Source organism: Primulina tabacum, chromosome 18 (genome assembly GCF_025594145.1).
Source record: "Primulina tabacum isolate GXHZ01 chromosome 18, ASM2559414v2, whole genome shotgun sequence".
In the NCBI taxonomy this organism is placed as follows: Eukaryota; Viridiplantae; Streptophyta; class Magnoliopsida; order Lamiales; family Gesneriaceae; genus Primulina; species Primulina tabacum.
Window position 1 is genome coordinate 72,997 of NC_134567.1, and position 23,528 is coordinate 96,524.

General features: G+C 47.9%; 2 protein-coding genes across 2 annotated transcripts; both read right to left on the reverse strand.

Annotated features, from left to right (window-relative positions):
- Positions 1 to 8,854: 8,854 nt before the first annotated feature.
- LOC142532894 (small ribosomal subunit protein eS25-like) lies at positions 8,855 to 9,402 on the reverse strand. The gene has a single exon (XM_075639431.1). The coding sequence runs from the start codon at positions 9,325 to 9,327 to the stop codon at positions 9,001 to 9,003; it is 327 nt and encodes a 108-aa protein (XP_075495546.1). The 5' UTR covers positions 9,328 to 9,402; the 3' UTR covers positions 8,855 to 9,000.
- Positions 9,403 to 9,660: 258 nt separating this feature from the next.
- On the reverse strand, positions 9,661 to 14,485 carry LOC142533478 (uncharacterized). Its single transcript, XM_075640270.1, has 3 exons — positions 14,047 to 14,485; positions 10,784 to 13,824; positions 9,661 to 10,191 (listed from the first exon to the last, which is right to left on the reverse strand). The coding sequence occupies exons 1-3, from the start codon at positions 14,483 to 14,485 to the stop codon at positions 9,661 to 9,663; spliced, it is 4,011 nt and encodes a 1,336-aa protein (XP_075496385.1).
- Positions 14,486 to 23,528: the final 9,043 nt, after the last annotated feature.

Consider the following 23,528-nt stretch of genomic DNA (forward strand, 5'->3'; position numbering starts at 1 on the left):
TCGATCAGCAGGCTTGGATCGAACAGGTTTTGGATTTTTCCCATGGGAATAGCAAACACTGGTCGAATGACCCAACATCTTGCAATCCAAGCAATACCCAGGGATTTTTTCATAAACAACATCAATCTCCTGGGTATGATCACCCCAGCCCACCCAAATTTGCTTAACGGGTGGTTCCAACACATTCAACTCCACACAGACCCGAGCAAAAGCGCTCCGAGAGGAGTCAGCAGTAAAGTCATCCATCTTCACCGGGTTGCCCAAAATCTTGGCAAGGGCAAAAAGACTTTTCTTGTTAAACAGGTGAATGGGCAAACTCGGGAAACGCACCCAAACAGGGGCGATGGGAGATTCTTCCTGAAGATTGAATTCCGAGGTCCATTTGGAGAAACGGATCCCGAGAGGGCCCACCATCATCTGCCCACGCGTCCAAAAGAACGCATAATCCTCCTCACAATGAAGTGAAAGGATCAGAAAACCCCGAGGCAAGAACCTCAAATCAAAAGATCGCTTCAATCCCAAACGAGCAAAAGCCGTAGAAATTCCCGAGTTTGGGACTAAGGATCTATTACCAGAAATCTTCCCAACTAAAGAAAACTTAAAAGGCTCGGTCAGAGAGGACATTACCTCATCCGGGAATAAAATACCCGGTTTCCCATTCTTAAGAGTCGGCAGGGGCATTTCATCCATAGCATTCACTACATCTCCAAAGCCATTCTTACCCGAGCGAGGGGAAGTAGGAGCCAGAGCATCCCTAAATGACACCGGAAACGTCTTAGTCGCCCGAGGATCAGATTTAGAAGCCGAACCAGAGTTGTTGACTGCCGGGTGAACACGGTCAACTCGCTGAGTTGACCCGGCCGAGTTGACCGCCGAGTTGACCACCGGAGAGTTACCCACGATCGGCGACGGCGAGGAGATCACAGAACCGGTCTTCAATCCACTAGAACCGGGAAAAAGAGGGGCCGATTGCACCAAAGATTGAGAAAAAAATCGAGTTTGCCCTAAAAATTGGGGGTTTCCGACCGGTGGCCGGAAACCAGAAATCGATGGAGGCAAAACTCTACCCATGACTGGACGATCATAGTGTGAAGAGGAATTGAAGAAATACCCCGGAACGGCGCCGGAATCTAACGAAGAAGATGACGGAAAAGTACCGTCCGCCGCTGAAATATTAGATTTGAAATTGCCGGCGACAGTGAACGGCGTTGGGCACGAAACCGGTACGATTGGGATCGTCTGAGAGTGGGTATCACAGATCGGGGCTTGGATTGAAACGAGATTGCAAGAATCCACCGGAATCGAAGGCGGCAACTCCGGCGAATTTATACACAGTGCAGTCGGAACTTTGCACATCGATTGCGACTGAAATACGTGGTTATATGGTGTGGGGCTTGTACCAATCGAAGCATCAGCCTGAGGCGAGTCGACTGATGGCAGTCCGACGCCGGGAGGAGCAGTAAACAGCGCCGGCGAAGTAGTGGACGGAAATGCCTGTTTTTCGAAATGAAAAATGGAAGGGTTGCCGGACTCCGATGAAGTTGATTTTTGAGTATGATGATCTCCATGAGGAGGCGGTTCTGGTGGTAGATGTCGCCGGTCAGGATCCAGCGGCGGTGACATGGCGGCAGGTGAACGTGAATAGTGACAAAGTAGTGTGTTTTTTCTCACGCTTTTAGTGTGTGTTTTTTTCGGTTTAGGGTTTAGGGTTTAGGGTTATTTTTTTTTTTTTTTAAAAAAAAATTTTATTTATATACAACAAAAGAGCAGTACAAAGAAAGCATGATGGGAGGGGGACTAGGCCAAGACCTACGCAGAAAAAGGCTAAACAAGCATAACATCATAACAAAAGTAACGACATACTACAACAGGCCAACCCAGAATAAAGCAAAACACAGAAATAAAAACATCGGGCGCCCCGGAATACATCAGACAAACTAATAACACTGATGGGCAAGGAGAACTCTGCAGTGAACGCCCATCAGAAAATCATATCAACCTGAATCAGGCGGTCGCCCATAGGGTAACCCCGCCTGACTCTTCTGAGATCTGTAAAACCGACGCTGCTGTGAGCGCGTGCGACCTGGTAATGGCAAGGACTGACAGGAAGTAGTAGGAGGAAGATCCAAATCAGCCACTCGAGAACCATTCCCAAGGTCGATGTAACGAAGTAATGGGACCAGAAGCTGTAGGAACAACCATCTGTGCCGGAACAGTGGAGACAATCATCGGGTCTGTTACCACTGGAACAACATCCACCAGAGAAGAGCTCGCCCCAGAACCAGACCTCTGAGCATCACCTGCAATAACTGATGTAACAACCATAGGTATAGCAGGAGGAGAATGCATCGGAGCCACAACAACCTGAGGCACCAATGGAACATCCTCAACAATAGCCTCTAAAACGTGAGAAGAAGACGATGGGCATGAAGATGAACCAACACCAGAATTACCACCTGGAAAGGAATCTCCTGAAATGGAGTGAAGAACCGCAAACTGATTACTCGAAATAGGAGACTGTGGAGTAACCTGACTAGAAGCCTGGCGGCGCCTACGTCTCTGCTGAACCCATCCTGGCTCAGTACTCCCAGAACCAGGACCACTAGAAGGAACCGAGCCAGGCGGAAAACCTTGAGGCTGACCCGAAGAAGGAGGCCGCTGCCCCTGAGCAAAAGAACGGCCACAAAGAGCTTTATAACCAGAACGAGAACAACGCTGCACTGAATGACCTAGCATCTTACAATTCGTGCAAAAATAGGGGACTTTTTCATAAACCACCCCCAAAGTCTGCCGGTGGCTGCCCCACCCGACCCAGATCTCATCCAGACGAGGAAGCAACACATCAATCTCAACACAAATACGGGCAAAAGATCCCCGAGAACCATTAGCGGTGATCTCATCCACCATAACAGGGTTCCCTAAGAGCTTACCAATCTGATAAAGACACTTCTTGTCATATAAATGCAACGGTAGATCAGGAATACAAACCCAAACCGGAGCAATCGAAGACTCAGCCTCAAATTTAAACTCCGGTGTCCATTTGAAAAAGCGTATCGACACTGACCTAATAGAAACTAAGTCCTGAGGCCAGAACTTCAAATAATCTTCCTCGCTAGAGAAAATAAGAACCAGAAATCCTCGGGGAAGAAATTTCAATGTAAATGAGGCCAAAAAGCCAAAACGAGAAAAAGCAGCCAAGATATCACTATTGGGTGTAACACCCCGGTTCCCTGTAACACGGCCAATCAACGCAAATTTAAAAGGCACTGACAGAGAAGAAATAACCTGATCCGGGAATAGAATACCCGGTATACCATCAACAATGGCCGGTTCAGGAATCTCGCCCACCAAACCACCAAACCCGGCAAAACTCTGTCTGGCTGGAGAAGGAGCAGTAACATCCCTAAAAGAAGCCAAGGGAGTTGCTGAGGAAGCGGAAACAGAAGCCGGAATTGCATTTGCAAAAGAAACCGAAGAGTTGACCATCGGTTGACCGGCAAAAACCGGCGACGGCGAGACAACCACCGGAGCACCACCAACCACCGGCGACGACGAGGGGGTCACAGAACCGGTGACCAAAGGTGAAGAACCGGGCTGAAACGGAGGCAATTGACCGGAAACGTTCGCCGGAAACGAATCAAACACTTGATTTTGGGCGTTTCCGATCGACGATGTATTTTCCGAAATTGAAGGCATAGATATCTTACCCATGACTTGATGAGTTTGTAGTAGAGAGGAATTGCAAAAATCAGCAACCGATCCGGAGTAATTGAGTTTTGAAGCCAACGCATATATAACTTGGTGGCTGAAATTCGTAGATTTGAAATTCCCGCCGCCACCGGACTCCGATGAAGCAATTGAAGATACCAATGGACGCGCCTGGTCCTGGGCATTCCGGATCGGGGTCTTGATCGGAGAACCAAGACCGGAGCTGGCCGTAATCGGAGCCGAAACATTCGGCGTCGCGGTGAACAGTACTGACGGAACATTGCCGGACGATTGCGGGATGCAAATGAACTCCGTTTGGGCTGATTTTTGGACCAGAGGATCGACTGGAGGAGACGATTCGAATGGTGTAACAATCGTCGCCGGACGATGATCGAAGACAGGTGTGATTCCGGGCGACGGAATCTGCGCAATTTTCGGAGCTTTGACCGTCGATTTGGCCGGAGAAACGACCTCCGTTGGACCTTAAATTCTGACAGCAGCCTCGTCTCGCCGAGGCGCACCTGATCGTACCAGTGGCCGGCCGGAAACCGGCGCCGACATGGGGGCGATTTTTAGGGCGAAATTGGGGCTTTTTTGACACTATTCACAAAAGAGAGAAAAAATTTTGGGGCAAAATGGGGTTCGGTTTAGGGTTTAGGGTTTAGGGTTTAGGGTTTTTTTTTTAAACTAAAAAGTTTATTTATTAACAAATAAAACCTAACGGAGGGGGACTAGGGTTTAGGGTTTAGGGTTTAGGGTTTGGGGTTAGGGGTTTAGGGGTTTAGGGGTTAGAGGTTAGGGTTAGGGTTAGGGTTTAGGGTTTAGGGTTTAGGGTTTAGGGTTTTAGGGTTTGGGGTTTGGGGTTTGGGGTTTGGGGTTTAGGGTTTAGGGTTTAGGTTTAGGGTTTCGGGTTTCGGGTTTCGGGTTCGGGGTTCGGGGTTCGGGGTTCGGGGTTTTGGGGTTCGGGTTTAGGGTTTAGGGTTTAGGGTTTTTTTTTTTGGGGTTTAGGGTTTAGGGTTTAGGGTTTTTTTTTTTTTTTTTTGCGGGGGGGTTAGGAAGACCCCTACCTGTATATATCCACAAAATAAACAGTAACAAAATACAGAATACAGAAAAAAAAACCTAAAAGAGGAGGTGGATAAAACCATAACCTCCTCAAAAAGGCTAAAGCAGTAGAAACATAAATACAAAGCAACCTAGGGAAGGAATTACAAAAGCAAAACGAACCCTAGAAGACTACCAAATAAGCGGCAACAACTAATCAAAAAGGAGAAGCGCTATGAACCACATGCTGAGGAAGACAAAATGATAATGGCGAGATGATCGCAGAGTCCATGCAAAAGCTCTCATCCCGGAGCTATCATCCTGGAGAGTCCAATCTGTCAATATAAATATAATCTGGTAGCTGTCAACTGTACCAAACCCACTAGTCAAAAGAAAATCTGGCCAGGAAGCCACTATACAATGGCGATCACATAGTAATATATAGATCGCAATCCCGCCAGAACAAAAGATATCTAGCATCTGAATCAAAAGAGCAGAGATCTCGATCCCATGAAGTAGGAGTCTGACGAACATGTCATAAGAAGCAGAGGATCCTTTAGAAAGCACCCCATGAATCCACCATGACATCCAGCAAACACCTCTACAATAACTGATACGGCGGCCAAGGAGAACCAGCAGTAAACGCTCTCCAGGAACCATGAATGTGCCAAAGGAAAGCACCAACATAAATAGGGCAGAGACCCACTCAGAACAAACAAGAATACACACATCATGTGCAAGTGTCTGGACCCACTTGCACAGACCATACGGAAGTGAAAAACAACCTCCAAGTACACTAACCTGCAATAATATATATATATATGTATATAGATATAAATAGATATAGAGCCAGAGACCATAAAGAAAGAGATCCAAAAAAGAAGAAGGGGCTGCAAATGGCTAAGAGGATCTGTTTCTGAGGTATGGAAGCCCAGAATGATCAGATCTAGCAAGGGTGGAGATGTCTGGAGGTAGGGAAGGACCTAACTCTAAGGTGTACTGCCTAAAAGTATGAGCCCTCGCCGCCAAGGCATCCGCCACAGAATTCCCTTCCCGGTAAATATGCGATAAATGAACAGATCGCCCCCTCATCAACAAAAGAATCCGTGTAACAAAATGTTCAAGATCCCAGCAGCACCGACGAGAACGAAGTAAAAGAATGGAAATCCAAGAGTCAGTCTCAATCCAAAGAGGGAAGAGATGAAGATCAGAAGAAATGAGAAGACCCCTCCAAATAGCCCATAATTCTGCCCGGACATTGGTCCCAACTCCAATGAACTCACTGAAAGAAACCACCACATGCCCAGAAGAGTCACGAACAACCCCACCAACAGTAGAGTCCCCAGGACTACCTCTCGAACTCCCATCTACATTCAATTTAAAACACCCGAACGACGGCCGCAACCAACGAACAATCGTCAGTTGGTTTAGGGTTTAGGGTTTTTTTTTTTTTTAGCTAAAAAGTTTATTTATTAACAAATAAAACCTAACGGAGGGGGACTAGACCAAGACCTCCGGAAAGGCTATATCACAATCATAACATAAAAACAGAAATAAAGACATACTACAACAGGGCAACCTGAAATAAAGCACAACAAAATACAAACAAACCAGCGAGTGCCCCGGAATACATCACACAAATAGAACAAAATGGTGAGCAAGGAGAACTCTGCAGTGAACGCCCACCACATACCGCCAAAAATGCGGAAAACGAAATCAGCCTGGATCAAGAGGTCGCCCATAGGGCAAACTCGCCTGAGCCGCCTTCTGCCTATAATAACGCCGCTGCTGAGATCGCGTACGGCCCGGAAGTGGTAGAGATAAACATCCTTCACTCACTGAACCCATCTCAAATTCTGGCAGAGCAGTAGAAACAGGAGTATCACCCACAGGATCCGGAACAGCAGGGGCAATCTCAACAACCGGAACAGTAACAACCACAGGTGCAGTAACAACTGCTCCAGAAGTAGATGCCACCTCAACCATATCCGTGGCCTGAGACGAGATAATCGGATCCAAATCATCGTGAGACGGACTACTCACCACAGCATTTTGCTCTGCCGCAAGCTTACTAAGAAGGGACTTAAACCTCTGGGGACGGGGTTTAACGGTACCCGAAGTCTCACCAGGACCTGAAGCAGTGGGTAAATCTTGCAGTATCTCATAGTAATTCTTCGTCGAAATGGGCCGAGCCGGATCTTTCCTCACAACAGGTCGGCGTCGGGGACGCTTGGAAACATGTCCTATAAAATCAGTATCACCGGACTGTGGCGGATCAGACGCAACACCCTGAGGCTGCTCGGAAGGAGCCGGAAGCGGGGAATCCGATGCAACACCCTTACCATGAGGTCGGGTCCGGCGCGGGCGAGAAGACTTTCCATTACGAGAGCGAAAATCAAGTGAATGGCCCAACAACTGGCAATGAGAACAATAATGGGGAACTTGCTCATAGACCACCTCCACAACTTGACTATGATCACCCCAACCCACCCAGATACGCTCCGGACGAGCCTGAAGAACATCAATCTCAACACAAACTCTAGCAAAAGATCCTCTAGTCCCATCAGCGGTAATCTCATCAATCTTAACTGGATTACCTAAAATCTTAGCAATAGGAAACAAGCTCTGTTTAGCATAAAGATGCAATGGCAAATCAATAAATCTGACCCAAACAGGAGCAATAGGAGAATCCGCCTCAAACTTGAATTCGGGAGTCCATTTCGAGAAACGAATCACTACAGACCGAATCGAAACAAGAGGCTGAGTCCAAAACCTCAAATAATCCTCCTCACAGGAAAGGGTGAGAACCATATACCCACGAGGAAGAAAACGAACAGTATGAGAACCCAACAAACCAATACAAGAGAAAGCAGATAATATATCAGAATTGGGAGTCAAACCCCGGTTCCCAGTGATACGCCCTACCAGAGCAAACTTAAAAAAAGCAGAGAGGGACGAAATAACCTGATCCGGGAACAAAATTCCGGGAATCCCATTTCGAACAATCGGAGCGGGCACCTCATCCATCGATGCAGCAACATCAGCAAAACTCTGAGCCTGCGACGGTGGAGAGGAACGACGCAAAACATCCCTGAAAGACACCGCAGGAGGGACAGAGCGAGGAGAAACAACTGCCGGAGCAACGGGAATAGGAGAAGGCAATTGACTTACTGCCGAGTCAACCCGCATGGGTTGAATGGGTGACTCGACCGAGTCAACTCGGAACGGTACCACCGGAGGACCACCGTCGGCCGGCGATGATGGGAGGAGCTTAGAACCGGTGAGAGAACTTGAAGAATCGGCCAAAACAGGAGATAATTTGACGGAAATCGATGGGTGACTCGGCCGCAACTCGCCAAATTGGGCGTTTCCGTCCGACGGCTGTGAACCTGCAATTGACGGTGGGGAAATATTACCCAAGACCGGACGAACATAACCGGAAGAGGAATTTCCCAAAGGAGCTCGGACGCCGGCGGAATTGACAGAAGAAGCATGCGCGACGAGGGTTACAGGCGGTGCCGGACTAGATCTAAAATTCCCGGTGAATGTGAACGATTCGGGCAACGGGCCATGGACAAACTTATTCGTCTGAGGACGGGCATTCCAGATCGGGGCTTGGATCGGAGAAAGGACGCCGGAACTGACCGGAATCGAGCAAAACGCGGACGGCTCCTGCGTGAACAGTGCAGGCGGAACTTTCGTGGTGAAATCGGGCGGGCAAATCAACTTTGAATGACTTGAAATTTTCACAGTAGCCTCGCCTTGACGAGACAAATCCAACGGTACCTCATTTGTAAAAAACTGAGTTGAAATCGCCGGAGATGAGATTTTGGCCGGAAATGGCAGATTTTCGGATGAGCTTTTGGTTGGGCAATCGGACTCCGTTTGCTTTGAAAGTTTGACAGCAGCATCGCCTCGTCGTGGCGGTTCAGATGGTCCGGTGAACCGGCCGAGAACCGGCTCCGGCATGTGAGGCGAAAATTTGGAGATTTTTTGGCTTTTTATTTCACTATTCACTTTGGTTTAGGGTTTAGGGTTTGGGGTTTTGGGGTTTGGGGTTTAGGGTTTAGGGTTTTTTTTTTTTTTTTTTTTTTGAACAGAATGAAAATACATGCCAATATTAAACTAGGTTTAGAGGATACCAAGGAACAATATCATTCAAGATCATTATCATTAAAGCTAAAAGAAACATGGTATAAAACTAGCAAAATCCCATTTCAAACTCTCCGATAGAGAGAAAACCAACATCTAGGTGTTGGTGGCTCTGGTGTATATCTGCTGGCTTGAGTGAACCGACACCATTCTGATCAAACCTCGTGCCATCAGTTCCCTGATTGCTTTTCTAGCAAGTGATCCATTGATTCTGAGACGATCTGAGAGAACTGAAGGAGTGATGAGCTTGTACTTAGGCGCCTCGGACAGCAACTTGTCGTAGGTTGCTTTATCAAACATCACCATGTTGTTTACCTTCTCCTTCTGCTTTCCCTTGCTCCACTTCTTCTTCTTCTGCTTTCCTCCGCTGGACTTCGCCGGCTTGGATGACGGTAGAGGAGCCTTTTCCTTCTTCGGCGCCATCGTTAAGTAAATCTGTAGGCTGGGAACGGCGGGAGTTGGGGGCAGCAAGCGGAGGGGGGCGGTTTAGGGTTTAGGGTTTAGGGTTTTTTTTTTTTTTTTTCCGGAAAACACCGCCGGATGCGGGGGGGTTAGGCAGACCTCTACCTGTATATATCTACAAAATAAACAGTAACAAAATACAGAATACAGAAAAAAAACCTAAAAGAGGAGGTGGATAAAACCATAACCTCCTCAAAAAGGCTAAAGCAGTAGAAACATAAATACAAAGCAACCTAGGGAAGGAATTACAAAAGCAAAACGAACCCTAGAAGACTACCAAATAAGCGGCAACAACTAATCAAAAAGGAGAAGCGCTATGAACCACATGCTGAGGAAGACAAAATGATAATGGCGAGATGATCGCAGAGTCCATGCAAAAGCTCTCATCCCGGAGCTATCATCCTGGAGAGTCCAATCTGTCAATATAAATATAATCTGATAGCTGTCAACTGTACCAAACCCACTAGTCAAAAGAAAATCTGGCCAGGAAGCCACTATACAATGGCGATCACAGAGTAATATATAGATCGCAATCCCGCCAGAACAAAAGATATCTAGCATCTGAATCAAAAGAGCAGAGATCTCGATCCCATGAAGTAGGAGTCTGACGAACATGTCATAAGAAGCAGAGGATCCTTTAGAAAGCACCCCATGAATCCACCATGACATCCAGCAAACACCTCTACAATAACTGATACGGCGGCCAAGGAGAACCAGCAGTAAACGCCCTCCAGAAACCATGAATGTGCCAAAGGAAAGCACCAACAGAAATAGGGCAGAGACCCACTCAGAACAAACAAGAATACACACATCATGTGCAAGTGTCTGGACCCACTTGCACAGACCATACGGAAGTGAAAAACAACCTCCAAGTACACTAACCTGCAATAAAATATATATATATATATATATATATATATATATATATATATATATATATATATATATATAGATATAAATAGATATAGAGCCAGAGACCATAAATAAAGAGATCCAAAAAAGAAGAAGGGGCTGCAAATGGCTAAGAGGATCTGTTTCTGAGGTATGGAAGCCCAGAATGATCAGATCTAGCAAGGGTGGAGATGTCTGGAGGTAGGGAAGGACCTAACTCTAAGGTGTACTGCCTAAAAGTATGAGCCCTCGCCGCCAAGGCATCCGCCACATAATTCCCTTCCCGGTAAATATGCGATAAATGAACAGATCGCCCCCTCATCAACAAAAGAATCCGTGTAACAAAATGTTCAAGATCCCAGCAGCACCGACGAGAACGAAGTAAAAGAATGAAAATCCAAGAGTCAGTCTCAATCCAAAGAGGGAAGAGATGAAGATCAGAAGAAATGAGAAGACCCCTCCAAATAGCCCATAATTCTGCCCGGACATTGGTCCCAACTCCAATGAACTCACTGAAAGAAACCACCACATGCCCAGAAGAGTCACGAACAACCCCACCAACAGTAGAGTCCCCAGGACTACCTCTCGAACTCCCATCTACATTCAATTTAAAACACCCGAACGGCGGCCGCAACCAACGAACAATCGTCAGTTTACGAGCCCTACGCAACTGAACAAAAATCCCCATAGCCCTCGCAGCCTGCAAAACACCCCGCCAGTGCATGGGCTTAACAGTAGACGCAGCGTGAGCGAGGCGCAAATAAGACAAAATCTGAGACTTAACAGTCTCCGCAGAAATGTGCAAATGACGGTGTTTCGCATCGTTACGAGCCATCCAGAGAAACCATAAAACAATGAAAGGCAAAAACTCCTTCACGTGGCCCCTAGGAGTCCACCCCGGATGCCTCTTCCAAGCACTGAGGAAGAGTCTGAAATCACTGGTAAGGGGAATACGGACATGAAAAACAGCCCCAAAGTAATGCCATACAGACCTGGCAAGAGGGCTATCAATGAAAATGTGCGTGAATGTCTCAGGCATCTCACAACACTGACATTTAGACGCCAGCTCGAAACCACGACGCTGGAGCACATCGTCAACTGGAAGCCATTGATGCCAAAACCTCCAGAGGAAGAAAGACATAGTAGGCCTCAGCCAACTGCCCCAGCAAGGAGTGAAGATATCAGAAACTTGGTCTCTCAAGCGGACAAGCTCCCATGCGGATTTCAGCGAAAAAACACCGTCAGAACTATGCACCCAAATAGCCGAATCGGGCTCCCCCGATGCAATAGGGATCAGAGTAATAGTCTCAGCAACAAAGGGTGGGACAACTGAGCAGAGGAGGTCAAAATCCCAAGCCCCATCTGAAAGAAAGTGAGAAACACGGACACCCCGATCCCCCCTAAGCAGGACCTGACTAGACAAGGGAACATCCCCACACCAGATTTCATCCCAAAAAGCAACATCTCCCACCCCAATTCTCCATCGAATGCCAGATTCAGCACGAGCCCTAATCTTAAGCAAACGACGCCAAGTGGGAGAAATGAACCCAGCAGATGAAACATAAGCTGGATGCACCAACTGGCAGTATTTTCTCATCATGAATTTGGCCCATAGGGATGAACCTTGACGAAAACGAAACCATAATTTAATGGAGAAGCTATCCACAATATCTTTGAGCCTGCGAAATCCAAGACCCCCTTCAGAGACAGGAAGACATGCACGAGACCACCTCGCCCAATGCCATTTCTTATCCAAGGATCTGGATCCCCACAGGAAACCATTGAAAACATTCTCAAGCCTCTCCATAACTGCCAGAGGTGGCTGGACTACCTGGAACATGTAAATGGGAACCGAAAGGAGGACACTCCTAAGGAGAGTCATACGGCTCCCCGGGGAAAGAGTTTTAAGCTCCCAACCCTCCAACTTCTTACTCACCATCTGCACAAGGGGATCAAAAAGAGAGCAAACTCTATTCCCACGAAACAAAGGAACTCCGAGGTATTTGATAGGAAAACAACCCTCCCCAAACCCAGTGATACGAAGGAGACGGGAACGAGTACGACCAGAACACCTCGGAGGCAAAATAATGACACTCTTAACTGCATTCACCAACTGCCCCGAGCAGTTTTCATAGTGATGCAAAAAATCCATGAGACTGTTCATCTCACGAGTCCCACCATTGGCAAAAATAATGATATCATCAGCATAGGCCAGGTGGGAAAGAAGGAGATCACAACCAGATCGGTACCTAATCGCAGGATACTGACGATAAAGACGATCAAGACCACGCGAAAGGTACTCTGCCCCCAAAATGAAAAGAAGTGGGGACAAAGGGTCGCCCTGCCGGAGACCCCTAGTGGATCCAAAGAATCCAGTGAGTGAACCATTGATATTAACTAAAAATTGGCAATGAGAAATGCAGGCAGATATCATCGACACTACCTGCTCTGAAAAGCCATAATGCCTCAAGACATCCAACAGAAAAGACCATTGGACCCTATCATAAGCTTTAGCCATATCCAGTTTCAAAATAACATTGCCACCACGGGTGGGGAGAGAAAGACTATGAGTGGGCTCTTGAGCAAGGAGGATATTATCCGAAATCACCCGCCCTGGAACAAAGCCACTCTGATTCCACGAAACCAGCCTCTCCGCCACCTCCTTCAGCCGAGAATATAAAAATTTGGAAATTATCTTATTAGTCACATTACACAAGCTGATAGGACGAAAGTCCGACCAAGCCTGAGCACCCATGACTTTGGGAATCAATGTGATCGTGGTGGCAGTAAACCCCTGTGGCAAGGGACTACCCCGAAAGAAATCCAGGACCGCATCAAAAACATCCTGGTGGACAATCTCCCAGCAATGCTGAAAGAAGGCCGAAGAGAATCCATCAGGCCCCGCCACACTATCACGATGAATGGAGAAAACAGTCGCCCGCACCTCCTCCAAAGAAGGAGGGGCAGCAATATTTGCGTTCTCCAAATCCGAGATCACCAAGGGGAAATCAGAAAAATCTGGGCAAGAAAGCACAAAAGGATCCCCAGTAAGCAGGTTTTGAAAAAAGGCGGCCCCAGATTGCTGAATAAGCTCAAGGGAAGTAATGCAAGAGCCATTATCCCAAATACGAAAGATTTTATTAGCCACCCTTTTTTTCTTGACCATATTGTGGAAGAGTTTGGTGTTCCTCTCACCATCCTCTAACCACCTACAAGCGGCTTTTTGCCGCCAAAAATCCGCCTCCATGGCGGTAACCCTAGCAAGATCTGCATTGCAATTGGACAAACTAGTCCAATGCAAATCCGAAGGAGCAGCCTCGCAATCTGCCTCAGCAATCCGGACAGCCTGCTCCGCCTCAGCAAGTTTGGCAAAAAGATCACCAAAAACACTCTTATTCCACCACTTCAGATGGCTTTTGAGGCGCTTCAATTTCACAAAAAGACGGGGCATACCGTTCAAATGACACGGTAAATTCCAATTAAGCCTCACCGTCTGCAAAAAACCATGGTGCCTGAGCCACATGCTCTGAAAGCGAAAAGAACTCGGCCCACTAGCAAAGACCGGGACTGACACAAAAAGAGGACAATGGTCAGAGACCGTACGAATGAGGTGCTCCACACGAATAGAATGAAAATGGTCACCCCAATCAACAGACACAAAAACCCGATCAAGACGCTTCCAAATGATCTTGTTCGTCCACGTGAACGAAGACCCCTCAAAACCAGCATCTACTAACCCAGAATCCAAAATAAAGTGATTAAATTCTTCCATGGGAAGCAACCGCCCACCAGAAGAACCCAAACACTCCGACGAATTCCTGACTACATTAAAGTCGCCACCAACAAGCCAAGGACCCTGAGCAGGCTTAACCTGAAGCAAAGAATTCCAAAGCTGTCTGCGCTCAATGTAGTCACACTTAGCATAAACAAAGGAACAAAAGACAGTGGTCGGCAAAAAAGTAGCAGAAACCCGGAAGTGAAGGAATTGAGTGTGATCAAAAAGACACTCAACCATGACATCCTCAGCAAAGAAAACCCAGATATGACCCGAGGAGTTCGATATAACTCGAGAAAAACCAAAACGACGAGTCATAAAACGAACATCCAGATCAATCATGGGTTCCAAAATAGCCAAGATCTTGACTCTCTTATCTTTAACGTGGGCATGTAGCCTTTGTTGAGACTCCGAGCTCCGGAGCCCCCTGACATTCCATATGAGAAAATTCATGGAGAATGGGCACCAGAACCGCCCTGTCGCTTTTTACGCGACCTATGAAAAGCATTCTCCTTCCTTTTCTTAATATCCCCCATATCAGCATCCAGAATACGACCTTCAGACCTACAGCCATCACCCGACTCAGAATGCCGATCGAATTCCTGATCAGTATCTCCAGCAGATTCCAGCCGGAAGACCAGCTCACTGACAGAAGGACCCTGCCTAGCAACCAATTCCTCTACCGTAGAGGAAGCATCATCAGGAGACAAAGGAACAGAGGGGATGGAATGACTACTGTGATTCAAAGTACAAGGCCCCAGAGAGCCAAACACAGGCAACTCACTAGTAGACGGGACCCCAATACCATCCACACAATCATCCAACTGTAACCCTCCATCAATAACCTCATCACTGAGGATCACACCCTCAACAAGAACAGACTCCAAAGGATCCTTTCCAGAAGACCCAACACCGGCATCCTCCAGATGACCACATGGAAGGTCCATATCAACACAATCTAATCCAACAGGATCAGGCTCCGCGTCCTGCCCATGCGAGAGCACCTCAAAAGGATTCAACTCAAGAGGATTCTTTCTTGGAAGAACCTGCCGAACTGGCCTCTTTCTCCCTCTACGTCTGGGACCCGTGCCAGTTTTCTGAAGCTGAGGCTGGGTCCCCAAATTAAAACCAGAATTAACACCCCCTGGAGGGGCAGACTCTGTAAATGGGGGAGACTGGCCAGAAGCACGGTCAGCAGGCTTAGGATGAACAGGTTTGGAATTTTTTCCATGGGAATAACAAACACTGGTCGAATGACCCAGCATTTTGCAATCCATGCAGTACCCGGGGATTCGCTCATAAATGACTTCAATTTCTTGAGCATGATCACCCCAACCCACCCAAATCTCTTTGACTGGCGGTTCGAGCACATTAATTTCAACACAGACGCGAGCAAAAGCACCTCGAGAAGAATCTGCAGTATGATCATCCATCTTCACCGGTTTCCCCACAATTTGGCCAAAGCAAAGAGACTTTGCTTAGAAAACAAATGAAGGGGAAGACCCGGGAAGCGGATCCAAACTGGGGCAATGGGTGACTCCTCCTGAAGATTAAACTCTGGCGTCCACTTAGAGAAGCGGACCGACAGAGGTCCAACCTGCATAACCCCCTTGGTCCAAAAGAACGCATAGTCTTCTTCACAAGCAAGAGTGAGAACAAGAAAACCCCGAGGCATGAACTTTAAGTCAAAAGATCTAACTAGTCCCAATTTAGCAAAAGCCGCAGAAATACCAGAATTTGGAACTAGAGATCGATTCCCTGAAATTTTTCCAACCAAAGCAAATTTGAAAGGTTCTGCGAGGGTAGAAATAACCTCATCCGGGAAGAGAATACCCGGTTTTCCATTTCGAAGAGTCGGCACAGGCATGTCATTCATAGAGTTGTGCAACTCATCAAAGCTTTTTTTGGCCGTCCGAGGGGATGGTGGAGTCAGGATATCACGAAATGACACAGTAAGCGGAATAGGAACACGCGTACCTGGTTTGACCGTTTCAGCACAAGGGTTGACTGCCGAGTCAACTCGTCCTTCACGATGATTCGACTCGACCGAGTTGACTCGTGAGTCACCTACCGGAGCACCACCATGGACCGGCGACGGTGAGGGGAGTCCAGAACCGGGACCAATTCGTGCAGATTCGGGCATTGGAGGGTCCGATTTAACCAAAGTATGTGAAGAAGCTCGATTTTGCCCTAGAAATTGGGCGTTTCCGACCGGTGGCCGGAAACCAGAAATTGAAGATGGCAAAATGCGACCCATACCTGGACGATCAACCCATAAAGAGGAATTGAAGAAAGAAGCCGGAATAGGGCCTGAAATCGGCGGTGAGAAAGACGGCAGTGAGGCGTCGAACGGCGTGTTCTTAGATCTGAAATTCACGGCTGATTTGAACTCCGATTGGAGTGATTCCTGAACCATTGGAATCGTCTGGACGAGAGGGTCACAGATCGGGGTCGGGATGGAACATTATATGTCGGAGTTGGCCGGAATCGACGAAACAAGCGACGGCTGCGTAGTGAACAGTGACTGCGGAGCTTTGAACGGAGATGACGCCGGAACGGGGTAACTGGACGGTCGCGCAGGTGCCGGAAATGAAAGGGGAGGGTGAGGCGAAGAGAATGATGTATGGCCAGTACCAGGAGGAGCGACGGTTGCCAGCGCCGACGACGGGGAAGAAACCGCCGCGATTTTGACCGGAGAAATGAGTGGGTAATCGGACTCCATTTGAGCTGAAATTTTGTAGGGAGGGTCGTCGTTAGGTGGCGGTTCAGATGGGGTGGTTGGCCGGCCGGGATCCGGCGGCGGTGGCATGGCGGTGGGTAGGGCGTGAATAGTGACGGGTTTAGTGTGTTTTTTCTCACCTTTTACTGTGTGTTTTTTCAGAGAAAATTTTTTTGGGGGCAAATGGGTTTTTTGGTTTAGGTTTAGGGTTTAGGGTTTTTTTTTTTTTTTTTTTAAATAAACACCGCCGGAAGCGGGGGGGTTAGGCAGACCCCTACCTGTATATATCATCAAACACAAAATACAAGATAAAACCTAAAGAGAGGAGGATAAAATCAACACCTCTCAAAAGGCTAGTCATACAAATAGAAAAACAGAAACCTAGGGTGGCAAATACACAAGCCAAAAACTAATCCCTAAGTAAAATGCATAATACAAATAAACACAAATGATCAGCGCTAAATATATGAAAACAAAGCGAAACATATCTAAACAGTAGTGATCCAGCTCAGAAGTAGGTGCAAAAGACCATCGATGGTACCCATCTCTGAGCCGTCTGTCGATGTAATGCCAATCTGAAAAGTACATCCTAATCCAAGAACGGGCAGCTATACACGATCTGGCCGTCAAAATAATATGCAGCTGGAAAGATACTGTGCAAAAATGGTCGAAACACAAAAGGAGGACCGTAATCCAGCTCAAGTCAGAAAATCTCAAAGACCCAAGGAGAAGGGGACAACTGACGGAGCTCATAAAATCAGAAATCCAAGCATGACTGTAACTCTGAAATAAGAGGCAACCAATAGTGAACGTCCAGAGCCACCAATGCACGGAGCAGAAGTAGAAACCATATAACTCCCGAGATGAATGAGGCTCCGGGCTAAAGAGACCACCGAAATATATCATCCAGAGCCACCATAAGAATCGACAAGAGAGCATAAAAGTAAGAAAGCGGCGGTCAAGTAGAAGTCTGCAGTGAGCGCCAGCCGGATAACAGGAATGGTCCAAAGAAAAGCACCGACGGAGAAAGTGCTGGGACCCACCCAAATCCAAAGGAACAAAATATGAAGAGTGCAAGTGTCTGGGCCAACTTGCACCGCTCAAATGTGATATAAAAAACAACCTCCAAGCACAAAAGACCTGCAAGAAAAAATATACATATATATAGATAAAGAAAGAGAGCCAAAAGGAAGAAGGGGCTACAAATGGCTAAGAATATCTGGATCTGAGGTATGGAAGCCCTGAATGATCAGAACGGGCAAGGATGGAGATGTGTCTGGGTAAGGAAGGAGCTAACTCTAAGGTAAACTGCCTAAGGTCATGAGCCCTAGCCGCCAAAGCATCCGCCACCGAATTACCCTCCCTGTATATGTGCGAGATATGAACCATACGCCCCCTCAAGAGAACCAAAATCCTAGACATAATGTGATCCAACCCCCAACAACACTGACGAGATCGGAGGATCTGAATAGAAATCTGGGAATCAACCTCAATCCAAAGAGGGAAAAGAGAAAGATCAGAACAAAGGATAAGACCCCTCCAGACCGCCCAGAGTTCCGCCCGGATAGTAGACCCAGCTCCAATGAACTCACTGAACGAAAGCAAGACCCGCCCAGAATGATCACGAACGACGCCACCAACCGAAGAATCCGTAGGATTCCCTCTCGAACTCCCATCCACATTAAGCTTAAAACAACCGAACGGCGGCCGAAGCCAACGAACAATCGCCGTCCGATGATATCTGTAAAAGCAAACCGAAATCCCTAGCGAACGCGCCACCTGGAAATAACCCACCCAATGCTTGGGTTTGACAGTACGCGCAGAATGGGCGAGGCGCAGGTAAGACAAGATCTGGAACTTCACCGTCTCTCCAGAAATGGAGAGCAAGCGGTGCTTCGCATCATTCCGAGCCGTCCAGAGAAACCACAAAATAATGAAAGGGAGAAACTCCCTCACATGGCCCCCTGGAGCCCAGACCAGATCCCTCTTCCACGCACTAAGGAATAACCTGAAATCCTCAGTGTCAGGGATACGAACCCCAAAGACAGCACCAAAAAAATGCCAAACAGGGCGAGCCACCGGGCTGCGAATAAACACATGCGTGAATGTCTCAGACATATCACAACACTGACAACGAGACGCTAACGCAAAGCCACGGCGCTGAAGCACCTCATCAACTGGGAGCCACTGATGCCAAAATCTCCAAAGAAAGAATGACATCGTAGGCCTCAACCAGCTACCCCAACAGGGGCGATTAATGCCAGAGATCGGGGCGCGCAAACGGATCAACTCCCAAGCGGACTTTACAGAAAAAGCACCATCGGAGCTATGAATCCAACGAGCCGAATCCAACTCTCCCAAGAGAATCGGGACCAACACAATCTGCTCCGCAAAAGAAGGAGCAACTACTGAACAAAGGAGGTCAAAATCCCAGGTTCCCTCCGAAAGAAAATGGAAAACCCGGGCACCACGATCTCCACAGACCTCAGTCTGACTGGACAGGGGAACATCCCTGAACCAACAATCATCCCAAAATGAAACATCTCCATGGCCGACACGCCAGCGAATACCACTCTCCGCACGAGGCCTGATCTGGAGCAAACGCCGCCAAGTGGGAGAGATAAAACCACGAGAAGAGACACAAGCTGGGTGCGCCAAGAGGCAATATTTCCTCATCAAAAATTTGGCCCAGAGGGAAGATCCCTGCCTGAACCGAAACCACAGTTTTATGGAGAAGCTATCCACGAGATCTTTCAATCTGCGGAAGCCAAGACCCCCCTCTTCCACGGGGAGGCAAGCCCGAGACCAACGAGCCCAATGCCATTTCTTCTCCAAGGACCTAGACCCCCAAAGAAAGGCATTAAAGGCTCTCTCAAGTTTCTCCATGACAGCCAACGGAGGCTGAACAACCTGAAACAAATATATGGGCATCGAGAGGAGCACGCTACGAATGAGGGTCATGCGGCTCCCCGGAGAAAGAGTACGAATCTCCCAACCCTCCAGCCGCCTCCTAACAGACTGTAAGAGGGGCTCAAAATGAGAACACGTCCTATTTCCTCGAAATAAGGGAACTCCTAGGTACTTGATCGGCAGATGCCCCTCCGCAAAGCCAGTGATACGCAAAAGTCTAGAGCGAAGGCGCTCAGAGCATCGCGGAGGAAGAATCAGGGAACTCTTGACAGCATTTACCAGCTGTCCCGAACAGTTCTCATAGTGATGCAGAAAATCTAAAAGACGCTGCATCCCACGAGACCCACCATTGGCAAAAATAATGATATCATCAGCATAGGCCAGATGGGAAATCAAAAGATCACAACTAGAACGGTACCTAAAAGCAGGATGACGCAAGTAGAGTCTGTCAAGGCCACGCGAAAGATACTCCGCCCCTAAGATGAAGAGAAGGGGGGACAATGGGTCTCCCTGCCTGAGGCCCCTGGTAGAAGCGAAGAACCCCGAGAGAGAACCATTGATATTAACGGAGAAATGACAATGAGAAATACAGGCCGAGACCAACGCCACAACCTGCTCAGAGAAACCAAAATGGCGCAAAACAGCAAAAAGGAAAGGCCATTGGACCCGATCATAGGCCTTAGCCATATCCAACTTCAAAATAACATTACCACCACGAGTGGGAAGAGTGAGACTATGAGTGAGCTCCTGAGCAAGGAGGATGTTATCAGAAATCATCCGTCCCGGAACAAAACCACTCTGATTCAAAGAAATGAGTCTCTCCGCCACAGCCCGCAAACGAGAGTACAACAACTTAGAAATGATTTTGTTCGTGACATTACACAGGCTGATCGGACGGAAATCCGACCAAGCCCGAGCACCCTCGACTTTTGGGATCAAAGTAATCGTGGTGGCAGTAAAGCTCTGAGGCAGGGGAGAGCCTCGGAAAAAATCCAAAACCGCATCCAACACATCCTGATGAACGATCTCCCAGCAATGCTGGAAAAACGCCGAAGAGAAGCCATCAGGGCCTGCCACACTGTCAGGAGAAATGGAGAAAACAGTCGCACGCACCTCCTCAAGGGAGGGGGTAGCAGTAATCCCATAATTCTCCTCATCAGAAATCACCGAAGGAAACCCCGAAAAATCAGGACAATCAAGCACAAAGGGATCCCCAGTGAGTAAGTGCTGAAAAAATGAAGCACCCGACTGCTGAATCATCTCAGGAGACGTCAGGCAAACCCCATCATCCCATATGCGGAAAATCTTATTAGCCACACGCTTCTTCTTAACCATGTTATGAAAGAGTTTGGTGTTCCGCTCACCATCCTCTAGCCAGTTGCATGCAGCTTTTTGTTTCCAAAAATCCGCCTCCATGGCGGTGACACTAGCCAGATCCGCATTACGATCGGACAGGGCAGTCCAATTCGAATCAGAAGGATCGGCCTCACAGGCAAGCTCAGCGAAACGAACTGCACTCTCAGCCTCGGTGATTTTATCAAAGATGCTACCAAAAACATCTCGATTCCACCACTTGAGGTGATTCTTAAGACGCTTCAACTTAACAAAAAGACGCGACATACCAATCAGACTGCAAGGCAAATTCCAATTAAGCCTGACAGTCTGCAAAAAACCATGATGCCGAAGCCACATACGCTGGAAGCGAAACGAGCTCGGCCCACGGGCAAAAACCGGAGCGGTAACCAAAAGCGGACAGTGGTCAGAAACAGTACGGGGGAGATGTTCAACTCGAATGGAGCTGAAATGATCACCCCAATCAACAGAAACCATAACCCTGTCCAACCGCTTCCAAACGGTCTTATTCGTCCAAGTGAACGAAGACCCCTCAAAACCAGCATCAATCAAACCAGAATCCATAATGAAAGTGTTGAACTCCTCCATGGGTAGCAACCTACCACCACGGGTGCCCAAACACTCAGACGCATCACGAACAACATTGAAATCCCCACCAACCAGCCAAGGACCCAGAACAGGCTTGACGTGAAGCAGGGAAGACCATAGGTCCCGACGCTCGATATAATCACATCTGGCATAAACAAAAAAACAGAAAACAGATGTGGGTAAAAAAGGGGCAGAAACCTTAATGTGAAGGAACTGAGCATGATCAAGGACACACTCAGCCTGCACATCAGCAGCAAAAAACACCCAAATGTGACCAGAAAGATTCGAAATGACTCGAGAAAAACCAAGACGACGAGTCATGAATCTCTGATCTAAATTGATCATCGGCTCCAATTTAGCCAAAACCTTAACCTGTTTCTCCTTCACAAAGGCATGCAGCCTCTGCTGGGACTCCGAACCCCGAAGTCCCCGGATATTCCAGATCATGCAATTCATAAAGGGTGGGCATCAGGATCACCCTGCCGCCTCTTGGACGAATCCTCAAGATCGTCCTGCTTCCTCTTCTTCACATCAGACATACCAATGTCCGGAACAGCAGACGCAGAGTGTCTATCGAACCCCGAATCAGGATCCTCCTCAGACACCTGTCTGGCAACCAACTCACAAACAGGGGGCCCCTGTCTAACAAACAATTCCTCCACCATGGAAGAAACCTCCGGAGAACCAGGGAGGGAAGGAATAGAATGGCTACTGTGATTTTCCAAGCACAGAACGGAATCACCAAACAACACAGCCACCCCATCTTTTGAAGATCCCAACTCATCCATACAATCCTCAAAAGGGATAGACTCATCCTCCTCCAGAACCTGACCATAAGACTGAGCAGGCACACAAACTGATCTCGAAGGGAGCACCTCAATAAAGGAAGTACCCGAATGATCAAAACCAACACCCACAGGAGAACTCGGCGCCAAGGACGCCTCTCCATGACAACCAACACCCTCATCCCCAAAAGGAAGAACATCATCAGGACTGTCACCAATTACCTTGGAATCACTACCTCGCTCCGCCTCCGCCTGCCAAGGCGACAAGACATCAAAAGCGTTCGAGGTACCCACCGGGACAACATGCGCAGCAGGAGGTGCCCTCACATGAGGAACACGAGGCGCAGCCCGCCTCCGTCTCCTGCGCTTAGGGCCAACGAACTGATCAGGATTCTGGTCCTGAGGACCCTGAGCAACATTAGGTGCCACACCCTCCTGGTGTGTCATGCCCACAGTATCTACCTGAAGCGGGGGAACAGGACCAGCAGGTCTAGTCCGGACTGGGCGGGGATTCTTCCCATGCGAATAACACACACTGGTAGCATGTCCCAGCATCTTGCAATCAGTACAATATGCTGGAATCTTCTCATAAACTACCTCAATCTCCTGTAGGTGAGCCCCCCATGACACCCAGATGGACTGGACAGGGGGCTCCAAGACATTGATCTCAACACAAATGCGGGCAAAGGACCCCCGAGTGCCATCTGCTGTGTGATCATCAATTTTAATGGGAGTACCCAAAAGCTTAGCAAGAGCGCAAAGGCTCTTCTTATCATAAAGATGGAGTGGTAACTCCAGAAGTCTGACCCAAACCGGAGCAAGTGGAGACTCTGCCTGGAAATTAAACTCCGGTGTCCACTTGGATAATCGGATACCAAGTGGACCAATAAACAAATTGCCCCTGGTCCATAGACGGGCATAGTCCTCCTCACAGGAGAGAACAATCACAAGAAAACCCCTTGGCAAGAATTTCAAACTATACGGTCGCCCAAAACCGAGATTGGCAAAAGCCGCAGATATAGCATGGTTGGGCACAATCGACCGATTGCCAGAAATTTTGCCGACCAAAGCAAACTTAAACGGGGCAGATAAAGATGATATGAGCTCATCCGAAAAGTGAATGCCCGGCTTACCGTCCTTA